Source organism: Henckelia pumila, chromosome 1, assembly GCF_033568475.1.
Source record: "Henckelia pumila isolate YLH828 chromosome 1, ASM3356847v2, whole genome shotgun sequence".
NCBI lineage: Eukaryota > Viridiplantae > Streptophyta > Magnoliopsida > Lamiales > Gesneriaceae > Henckelia > Henckelia pumila.
Window position 1 is genome coordinate 152,844,146 of NC_133120.1, and position 12,402 is coordinate 152,856,547.

General features: G+C 37.5%; 1 protein-coding gene across 1 annotated transcript; it reads left to right on the forward strand.

Moving 5' to 3' along the window:
- The first annotated feature begins 2,558 nt into the window (after nucleotides 1–2,558).
- On the forward strand, nucleotides 2,559–3,258 carry LOC140874233 (uncharacterized). Its single transcript, XM_073277516.1, has 2 exons — nucleotides 2,559–3,157; nucleotides 3,216–3,258. The coding sequence occupies exons 1-2, from the start codon at nucleotides 2,559–2,561 to the stop codon at nucleotides 3,256–3,258; spliced, it is 642 nt and encodes a 213-aa protein (XP_073133617.1).
- The last annotated feature ends 9,144 nt before the right edge of the window (nucleotides 3,259–12,402 follow it).

The following is a 12,402-nucleotide window of genomic DNA, read 5'->3' on the forward strand; positions in this document are numbered from 1 at the left end:
TACTGTTCATCGGACTGGTTTGACCGATTCGATCTGGTCAAACTCATCTGGTATGGTCAAGCTTTGATCTGGTCTAGTCCAACGTTGATCTGGTCGAGCTTTGATATGCTCTGGTTCATAGTTGATCTAGTCTCTTAGTTGATCTGCATCTGATCTTTTCACTTGCTTATAGCTCTTGATTCACTGATTTCTGGGCAAGGTGATGAACATAAAAGTTGTAGCCCTTTGTCTTGGCTTTCCACGGAATCAAGAATCGCTTGATTTCGAGTTTGTATGTGAAAGATATACCCGAAATACTAAGCTATGTCAGAAATTCTGTTTGCAGAATTTCTGTGCAGATCTCGAAACTTCATCATGCTTTATCTGCTTCTTACACTCCGATTCAGATTGAGCTTCTTGAAGATGATTTGTATATCATTGTCTTAGATTCGTAACGCATACAGAATCATCCCATTTGGATAAGCGAGCTGTAAGTTATGGCTAAAATACCAGAGCTGATCTGTTTGATCTGGTTGCTGTAGCTTTGATCCGATTCGCATCCAGCTCGGTGTTGCGACCACTATTTCACCTTGATAACGTCCGAATTAACTCATATGGCCTGAGATATGACTTGTAGATATTTGAGTAAGATTTCCAACCGTTTTGGCCTCAATTCATTTGGATCACCGAGCTATGCGATATGATTGATTTACGGAACTGCGCCAGCTTGATGAACTTTGATTTCCAGCTCAAACCTTTCATCTTTGATCTACTAACTACAACACTTGATGAAATATGTTAGAAACACAATAACAAGTTTTGTTAACATCAAAATCAAGATTTCTTGTGTTTCACAACCCAACAATCTCCCCCTTTTTGATGATCATAAAATTTGGATAAAAATACGAACATTATTTTTATCTAACATATTTTTTCCCTCTTTTTGTGTGAATCAAAAAGTTGTATTTTAAGCAAAAAATTTTCTTCCCCTTAAATTATAATTAGCTCTCCCCCTATATTTTTGAAACTTTAAAATTGATAAAAGTAGAGGGATAACTAAACGACATTTTGAAAAAAAATATGCAATGCACAACAAATAAGCAAGTTGACAATTAGCAAGTTTCATCAAATCGAAGCAAATTAACTCAAACTAGCAAGCATCACAAAATCAATATTGATATGCCAACTGAAATATTCATGAAGCATTTAAGCGTCCCTTTAGTCACTAAGCACAACCACAATTGTAAGAAAAATGACTAGACATTCTTAATTCAAGAGACATGCTAGCACAAGTAGAATATCAAGATGACAATCAAACTCAAAAGCTCTTCTAAAGCTAATTTAGAATGAGTGTACCAAGTTTTCTTGATGATGTGTGACTAAAATTTGAGTTTCTTTGTCCCTTCTATTGATGAGTGCAACATCTTTGAGCTTTTTGACAAAAACACCAACTCTATGTCCATTTCCAGTTTCTGCTACAGCGCATATGGTCTGTCTTCAACGAATAAACTGCATTTTTTCGCGCATGAACAGGCTGCAAATTTTATAGCGCTGCAATTCTCTATGAGTCTAGTTTGCAAATCAAAAAGCGGTTTGTTGTTTGGACACTCGAGCAAGGAGTTATGCCATTTTTCCCAAAGTCGCTGCAAGCTGTCAAAAATTATCAACTATGCATATATGTGTTAGAAAATCTCAAAAAACGAAATTTTGAAAATAAAATCAGTTTCAAAATGCTATTTCAAGAACAACCGCTCTGATACCAATTGTTAGGATCGAAATACGTGTGTAGAGGGGGGGTGAATACACACTTAAAAATATTTTAGAGCTACAATAGCTCGTTCTTGAAATGTTAAAAAATAAATCGAGCATCGATGAATTATATCGAGTTTGGTTTTCAAACCAAGCGGAATACACTCAAAATAATCCTTCGTAGAAACCGAATAAACATTTTATAAATCATTTGAAAGAATGCAAGTTGAAATAATAAAAACAGTTTGGTTGAAGCATTTTATCAAACACTTTGTGTATAATATTTTGGTCTATGAAGAACACTTAAAATGCTTCAACGATGCTTTCTAAAAACAGTGGCAATAAAAATGTAAATGCGACAAACAAATAGACACGAATTTGTTTATGGATGTTCGGAGCTCAATCTCCTACGTCACCCCTTCTTCCACCTCGGAAGGATCCACTAGAAGACTTTGATTTATACAAACTCATTTGTACAAACCCAATCCAATTTAGGACTTATCCAATGCCTAAACAAGAACTCCTAGCCACTCTCGATCGTAGGTCTCAACCTCACAATCCGCATATTGTGTTGGCGTGAGTCCAGCAATTAGTCAGCTATGGAAACCGTAGATTTAGAAATCCCTTCTCTCAAGGGTCAAACATGATTGTAGGCGTAAATATTGTATAGACAGATATTAGCTTCCTAAAATAGTTTCGTGTATGTCTATATCTTGTAATCTCCTATGTGGAATGAAAAAGAGAAGAAATAATATTCTGACATGGTATCAAAGCAAGATCTTGGGTTCTCTGGTGTTTGATCAAGCAGGAACCAAACCTTGTTCAACCCCATGGCCGACTCCACCGAAATCATTCTGGATAATATAACATCAAAGATGACCGAGGTTTTGTCAAAAGTCCAGACCTCTTCCTCACCCATCACTGACTCTCCGATGGTCCCAATTAGAATCAAGTTGGATGGTTCCAACTATGGTCTGTGGTCCCAGGTTGTTGAGATGTACATCTCAGGAAAAGACAAACTTGGATACATCAATGGTGACCAACCCCAACCACCAGAAAATGACCCCTCCTTTCGTAAGTGGCGCACAGAAAATGCTACGGTAAAAGGCTGGCTGATCAACTCCATGGACCATTCCTTGATCGTGAACTTTATTCGCTACCCAACGGCGAAGCAGGTATGGGACTCTATTGCTACAACCTACTTCGATGGGACTGACACCTCGCAGGTATACGAGCTCAGACGCCGTGTATCTCGAATGAGACAAGCAGGCGGATCTATAGAAAAATACTACAATGATTTACAAGGTCTGTGGCGAGAGATCGATTTCCGTCGACCGAATCCAATGAAATGCACAGATGACATAAAAAGCTACAACTCCATTGTACAGGAGGAGCGAGTCTACACCTTTCTTGACGGACTAGATGATCGGTTGGATCATGTTCGAAGCGATGTTCTTCGCTTAAAACCTTTCCCTTCAATCGAGCAGGCGTATGCTCATATTCGAAGGGAAGATCTCCGACAATCTGTGATGATATCGGGAGCAGAAACAGTACCTAGTGGTGCTGTTATGGCCATCAAAGGCATGAAATCTAGCCACTCACAAACTTTGCCCAGACTTGGATCCTACTCACGATCTAAGAGTCATTCTAATGGGAATAAATGCACTCACTGTGGAAGCACAAAGCATACCCAGGAAACTTGTTTCAAATTGCACGGCTACCCAGATTGGTGGCACGAGTTACAGTCCCGAAAGAAACGAGATGCTCCGGCACATGAAGATACACCAGGTCGAGCAGCGGTGGCCACGGCGGAATCTCATTTATCTCTCATTCCCATGGCGACACCTACTGCCTCAACCCCAGATCAAGGTAATTGTAATCTTGGTTTTTGCGGCACTACTACTCGGAATGACGGTGCCTGGATTATCGACTCCGGAGCAACGGATCATATGACATTTGATCCAAATGACTTCTCCAACATGACTAAGCCACGACGAACTCGCATTGCCAATGCCAATGGTGCAACTTACCCAGTCACAGGGGCTGGAACCGTTCCCCTGTCTTCCTCTCTCTCTTTAAGTCACACACTTCTTGTTCCATCTCTTTCCAACAAGTTGATGTCGGTGAGTCAAGTTACTTAAGAACTGAATTGTGTTGTACTGATTTACTCTACTTTTTGTCTCCTTCAGGATATTCTCAGCAAGGAGATTATTGGGCGTGGTACTAAGAGGGGAGGACTGTATTACCTTGATGACTTCAGCCCAGGCAGAGCAAACCACACTCACCATCAAGTCAGTAGTCATGAACGACATATTTGGCTATGGCATAGGCGTTTGGGGCACCCATCATTTGGCTATCTCCGGCAGCTGCTTCCATCATTATTCTCTCATGTGAAGACTGCAGATTTTAAATGTGACACATGTATTAAGGCTAAAAGCCAACGAGTCTCTTATCCAGTTAGCTTCAATAAAACAAATATTCCTTTTGCATTGATACACTCCGATGTGTGGGGACCATCCCCGATAACTACTTCCTCTGGTCATCGTTGGTTTGTAATTTTTGTCGATGATTTTACTCGAATGACATGGCTCTATCAGCTAAAAACCAAAGATGAAGTTTTCACAATTTTTCAGACATTTCATGCCATGGTTCAGACTCAATTCTCTTCCAAGATAAAAATTCTTCGGTCAGATAATGGTGGCGAGTTCATAAACCAAAGATTTCAAACCTATTTCCAACAACATGGCCTTCTCCATGAGACCTCATGCTCTCAAACACCACAACAAAATGGTGTCGCTGAGAGGAAAAATCGACACATTTTGGAAACAGCTCGTGCCCTTCTCCTTGGAGCAACGGTGCCGAGTTACCATTGGGGAGATGCAGTTGCTACTGCCGTATACTTAATCAACCGTATGCCATCTAAAATCTTACACTTTAAAACCCCCCTACAAATCCTCTCTACTCATGTATCCCTTCCGTCAGTACTGATGCTCCCACCCAGAATTTTCGGGTGTGTTGCTTTTGTCCACCTCCACAAGAATCAACGTACTAAACTGGACCCATGTGCCATTCGATGTTTATTTTTGGGATATGGTTTACAGAAAAAAGGTTTTCGGTGCTATGATCCAACTACCGCCCGAACCTATATCACCATGGACGTTACATTTCTTGAGTCCGAAAATTTCTATCCTTCTCCCGCATCCAATTCTTCACTTCAGGGGGAAACTCGAGTAGAAGTGTCGAATTGGTTGATGAACCCAGTGTATGACCATGAGCATGGAACTGGAGATAGAGATGTTGAACCACATGAAGAGCCTGGATATGAAGAAGCAGAAGCCAAAAATGAAGAACCAGAAAATACAGAATGTACACAGTCCTCTCACTTCTCAGTACCCAACGACCCTCCTCTCTCTGAGAATATCCCTGAGGTAAATACTCCTACTGCACCTTTACATGATAATATATTGGATTCATCTGCTGGTTATGTGTTGCCTTTTAGACAAAATCGTGGGAAACCACCAAATAAATACAGCCCAAATGAAGAGAAAAGAAAGTCCAAGTACCCAATTACAAATTATGTATCTGCTCAAGGTCTGCCCAAGCTGCTCAAGACTTTTACCCAAACACTATCCTCCTACCATATTCCCAACAGTGCTGAGGAGGCGCTATCTGATCCAAAGTGGGCACAAGCAATGCAAGAAGAACTAGAAGCGTTAAAGAAAAATAACACATGGAAGTTGGTCCCATTACCGAAAGGAAAAAAAATAGTGGGATGCAAATGGGTGTTCTCTATAAAATACAAAGCTGATGGATCCATTGACCGATACAAGGCAAGACTTGTGGCGAAGGGTTTTACCCAAACATATGGCATAGACTACTCAGAGACCTTCTCACCAGTTGCGAAATTAAATACCATTAGAGTCCTACTATCCCTTGCAGCAAATTTGGACTGGCCACTACATCAACTTGACGTGAAGAATGCTTTTCTTCACGGAAAACTTGACGAAGAGGTATACAAGGATACTCCGCCAGGATATGCAGGATCAACTGGAACCAAAATTGTTTGTAAACTGGAAAGGGCCTTATATGGACTAAAACAGTCACCGCGAGCATGGTTTGGCCGACTTAGTTCATTTATGAGGAAATGTGGTTATCACCAAAGTAACTCTGACCATACTCTCTTCCTAAAACATTGACAAAGCAAGGTGACAGCACTAATAGTCTATGTGGATGATATGATAATTACAGGGGATGACGTCGATGAGATCTCGAGACTACAAGAACAATTGTCTACAGAATTTGAAATGAAGAACTTGGGAGGGCTTAAGTATTTTTTGGGAATCGAAGTAGCAAGGTCAAATAAAGGTATATTTCTCTCTCAACGGAAATATGTACTAGACTTATTGACAGAAGTGGGATTACTACAGTGTAAACCCGTGGATACGCCGATGGTACAGAACCATAGGCTTGGAGAGTATTTGGATCAAGTGCCTACCGATAAGGGGAGGTATCAAAAACTAGTGGGAAAGCTCATTTACTTATCCCACACTCGTCCAGACATTGCTTATTCCGTAAGTGTGGTAAGCCAATTTATACACAATCCGAGTGAAGACCATATGACTGCCGTAGTTAGAATTCTCCGCTATCTAAAATCATCACCCGGAAAAGGAATAATGTTCGTCAAGAATGCTCATCTAAATATTGAAGGGTACACAGATGCGGACTGGGCAGGGAATATCTTGGACAGAAAGTCTACTTCAGGCTACTTCACATTTGTGGGAGGAAACTTAGTTACGTGGAGGAGTAAAAAGCAGAAGGTAGTTGCATTGTCCAGCGCTGAAGCTGAGTTTCGAGGCATGGCAAAAGGACTATGTGAGCTTCTTTGGCTCAGAGGTCTCCTAACAGAAGTCGGTTTTCCCCTTGGTTCCGAAATGAATCTATTCTGTGATAACAAAGCTGCAATTGACATATCTCAAAATCCAATTCAACATGACCGCACCAAGCACGTGGAGGTAGATCGACATTTCATCAAACAGAACCTGGAAGAGAAGATTATTCAATTTTCCTTCGTTAAATCAGAAGATCAAATAGCGGACATTCTTACCAAAGCAGTTTCCAGTAGAAACTTCAACGACTCACTTGACAAGTTAGGTGTTAGAGACATCTACATACCAACTTGAGGGGGAGTGTTGGCGTGAGTCCAGCAATTAGTCAGCTATGGAAACCGTAGATTTAGAAATCCCTTCTCTCAAGGGTCAAACATGATTGTAGGCGTAAATATTGTATAGACAGATATTAGCTTCCTAAAATAGTTTCGTGTATGTCTATATCTTGTAATCTCCTATGTGGAATGAAAAAGAGAAGAAATAATATTCTGGCATATTGTTTAACGTCTCTTATGCCAAGACTACAAACACAATGTTTAATGTCTTTGTGCTAAGACTTTCACTCAACCAATCTTTCAAAGCATGCCTCTCGTATGTGTGTGTGAGCTCTCTTCAACTCATATACAAAGATATTGAACATGGAAGAGTGTTCTATAAAGTGGGTTTGGTGTAGAGGATTTAATGTTGAAAGCTCATCTTTTCATCTTCTTCCTCACACCTTGGGCTTGCTCTCATTCTAGCTTATTTTTCTTCTATAATCTGCCCATGCTTTTAATCCCCATCAAAAGCTTGTGTTTGATCTTCAAAGTGTTGTATTTATAAGCTCCAAGAATTATTTGAACGTTAGATTCAATAATATGACCGTTTGAGATGTTTCTGGACACTTTCTGAAGTTGCAACGGTCATATTTGAGTTGCTGTCCATTTTATGAAGTTGAGCTGATTTTACTGTTCATCAAACTGGTTTGACCGATTCGATCTGGTCCAACTCATCTGGTATGGTCAAGCTTTGATCTGGTCTGGTCCAACTTTGATCTGGTCGAGCTTTGATATGCTCTGGTTCATAGTTGATCTAGTCTTGATCTGCATCATTCCAATTGATCTGCTTCGTTCATGATTCGATCTGATCTTTTCACTTGCTTATAGCTCTTGATTCACTGATTTCTGGACAAGGTGATGAACATAAAAGTTGTAGCCCTTTGTCTTGGCCACGGAATCAAGAATCGCTTGATTTCGAGTTTTTATGTGAAAGATATACTCGAAATACTAAGCTATGTCAGAAATTCTGTTCTGCAGAATTTCTGTGCAGATCTCGAAACTTCATCATGATTTATCTGCTTCTTACACTCCGATTCAGATTGAGTTTCTTGCAGATGATTTGTAGACCATTGTCTTAGCTTCGTAACGCATACAGAATCATCCCGTTTGGATAAGCGATCTGTAAGTTATGGCTAAAATACCAAAGCTGGTCTGTTTGATCTGGTTGTTGTAGCTTTGATCCGATTCGCATCCAGCTCGATGTTGCGACCACGTTTTCACCTTGATAACGTCCGAATTAACTCATCTGGCCTGAGATATGACTTGTAGATATTTGAGTAAGCTTTCCAACCGTTTTGGCCTCAATTCATTTGGATCATCGAGCTATGAGATATGATTGATTTACTGAACTACGCCAACTTGATGAACTTTGATTTCCAGCTCAAACCTTCCATCTTTGATCTACTAACTACAACACTTGATGAAATATGTTAGAAACACAATAACAAGTTTTGTTAACATCAAAATCAAGATTGCTTGTGTTTCACAATCCAACAGAGGGTGTTGATAAGTGCATTTTGTGTGCATTATTTTATGTTATTTTAATATTTATTTTGCATGCATTCATATGGTTTAATGTGTGTTTTTACATATTTTATTTATAATTTTATTTCATGTCTGCATTTCACTCTCCGGGTTTTATTTGAAGAAAATATTGAAAAATAAAGAATTAAGATCAATAGAAGAGCCCCAAGAATGAATTACGGAGCAGCAATTGTCAAAAATTTATTTTTAATGATAGAGAGGTCCAAATCCGATCTCTACCATTCAAATCAAAGTCAAAATGTTGTGAAGGTTCTGCCCATATTTCGGCTCGATCCGACGGCTAAACTCAATATATGAATTTTTCAAGAAAAGTGCGCGCTTGTAGGGATGTATGCACAGACCCCGTGCATTGGTCCGGATAAGGGTCCGTGCATATTCGTAAAAAAAATTGGCGTTCCAGTTTAATGCACGGACCTAGGCACGGACCCATGTCCAGGGTCCGTGCATGTCACATAATTAGAAAAAATAAAATTTTCAAAAATTAAAATTCTTAATTTTTCGGGCTTTATTTTATGGGCTTTCAAAGACATATAAATTAGAGAGTTCGGAACGTGATTAAGGAGTTCGAATCGCATCATCAGAGAGGCAGCGGCTAGGAGGCTTGAAGATTGAAGAACGGTTCATTCGAGTTTTTCTTTCCTTTTTCTTTTGATTATTAAACTTTTGTTTGAACTATATTTTCGTTTATTGATTAGTTTTTCTTCAACCAAGATGGCGAGATTGGGCCGAACAATTTTATGTTGAACATGTGGATTTTGATTTGGGATTTTTAGATTTTTCTTCAAATTATTGATTATTGGATTTAAATTTTGTCGGGTGAATAACCTGATCATTATTTACTTGCTTGTTAATTAATTTCGAGTCGAAAGGTTAGGAATTGATTTTGATCACTCCAATAATTAACATATGGTTAAACGACTAGAAATAGTATTCGGTTTCAGTATGCGGTTTTAGGTGAAAACTAAATTCTCATAATTCCTAATGCATTCGAATTTGATTTGAATTATGAAAGATTGATCCGTCAATATTTGAATAGGTTTAATTGTTCTAGAAATAGACTGTTAAATAATTTAGGAGAATTCGCCGTGATTTAAGATAAATCTGAATCCTTAATTTTACATGTGTTTGCATAATTTGTTCGGTACATGCGTGTGTCTTGGTTGCCTCTATTTAATTGAATTTATTCTTCTTCTATTTTAATTCTTATTTTATTTCAGTAATTAAATTTTTATTTAATTCTTAGCACTCGTTTTATTATTTTGTCTAGATTAAGTAAAATAATTAATTTTTGAGAATTGACTACAGTCCCTGTGGGATTGATACTTGAACTCTCTTTTCACTCTACTATTACTTGACCTTGTGAACTTGCTAGTAAACACCGAATTAAGCAGTCACCCATAATAAAATATTATTTTTAATTATGCAAAAAAATATTACTTTTTCTTTTATATATATATATATGAATATGATCGACTCGTACTATCATGAACAAGAGATCTACTCTTTTAAAAGAACAAAATCTAAAAGTTGTGTTAAGCATGTTAACTATCTTAGATATTTTGATAAATTATATATATTGGACTTGTATTAATTTTAGACAATCTTAATTTTAACTTGTTATCTATCTATTTATCTATATATCTATCTATCATTTCTATGTAACAAGAACCAAATGCGTCATTATTTTTTTAAAATAAGTTTCATAAATAAATATATAATTAAAAAATTATCGATTTTTTTATGAATGACTTGGTGGAGTATATAGAAAGTGTTTTGGCATTTGATCCAGCGTGACTTGAAAGTTTCAAATTTTGGTACTGTGGGGTGCACGTGCCTGCACACCTCACATGCTATATCGTGCGAACCACAACAATGCACCAATTCCTATCATCATTAATTTTCATAATTAAGGGGGGAAGAAACAAGAAATTTAATTACTGGTATGCTAGCTAATTTTCATATAATATATATATATATATATATATATATATATATATATTAATTCTCAGCTTTCCAACCATTTCAGCCCACTTCGTCCTCGATCACTAAAAACTGGTACCGGGTTTTAATTGTTTTTTTTTTTTACATTTTTCGTATCACTAAAGCATGGTACCGAGTTTTAGTTGTCGGGGACGAGTTGGGCAGCTGAAAAATTTCTTTATATATATATATATATATATAATTTTGATCTCCTGCATCCTAGGTTACAGAAAAACTGTGTGCGACCACTAAAACCCGATAATGGGTTTTAGTGGTGCAAAAACAAAAAAAAAACAAAAATCACTAAAACTCAATACCGGGTTTTAGTGGTCGCACACAGTTTTTCTGCACTCTAGGGTGCAGGGGATCGGAGCCATGTATATATATATATATATATATATATACATACATGCCTTGTATGATCAAAAAATATATATGCTAAATTAAATCAAAGAATATATATTAAACTTATTAATTCCAAAAAGTCGTGATCATTGAACACGTAGGTTGGAAATAAGCTTAGTTTTTATGAGAAATTTACTTGAAATATATAATGATGTTCTCACTTCAAAATCAATATAATATATGATGATAAATATTAATATTAATTAACAACAATGAATTGGGTTTATATATGTTTGAAGGGAGATGGGAGACCCTACGTACCGATCGACCCATATGATCTCTCAATAAGTACACTCGATCATGATCATCATATAAGTTAGAAGAATGGACGCCAAAGTCAACCAAATCTCAGAAACTTTTGACAAAATTGAAACTGTGGATTCAACAATTTGTCAAACAAATCCAACTGCGCCATTTCATGCATGTCCCTTCCATGTTTTCATTCTCTCAAGTCTTTGACTAACTGTTTTTTTTATTTATGTATATGTGGGAAATAGAGAAATGACCCATATTGGATGTGGATCTAATTAGCTGTCACCTGCTAATATATTAATTAAATAATTAATTTATTTTGAAGAGCTTGATATATACATATATATAATTAATGGTTGACAAATTAGGTTATAGTAATTAAAAAGCTAGGTTGTGTTAATTGGATATTAATTAATTGTAGCTAGCTACAACTATTCATTTAAACCAACAATTAATATTGTTGTTAGTAGGGGTGGGCACGGGTCGGGTTTTTCGGGTTTCGGGTTATTCGGGTCGGGTACCCGATTAGCCGGGTAGTGTTTTACACTACCCGAAACCGAACCGAGATGGTCGGGTACCCGACTAGTCGGTTACCCGATTAAATCAGGTTCGGTTCGGTTCGGTTCGGTTTCGGTTTTTCGCTTCAAAAAAAAATGAAAAAATAGATACAACCTACAGATTAATGTAATAAGAAAGAAACTCAAATGTTATCAAAATATATTATTTTTCAATGTTCACAATAACAAACTAAACAAGAAAATAATAAAATGACACAACAGAAATCAAAAGCATCAGTCTTTCTGTGAATAATTCATATTTGTTCAAATTCCTACAACAATATAGAGAGGCTTCTGATCTTCAATATCTTCCGATTCTTCCAAGATACCTGCTGCCTGCAAACCAAATCAGTGGAAGATACCACACGAAGCTACTAATGTAATGAACAAATTCCCTCAAACGATTTGAAATTATCATGTTGGCCGAAAATATTTTTCAGATTACACAAATATCTATCAAATATATAAAGATTCTAACACTTGAGCACACTTACCCGTTACCAGAGCAAGAAGCAAGCCGATAGAAGCAGAGGAAAAATGAACTCGAACAGTCGAAGTCCAGAAAACTCTTCAAGCCGATCAAAGCTGAGGAAAGACGAACTCGAAATCGATTGCTTTGGCCTTTGATTAAACTTTAGAAGCTGAGGATAAAATAAAGAACTCAATTGCTTTGAATAATTGAATCGATGAGTGAACACTCTCAAGATCCCATGGAAGAACGAGGGCAGGCTG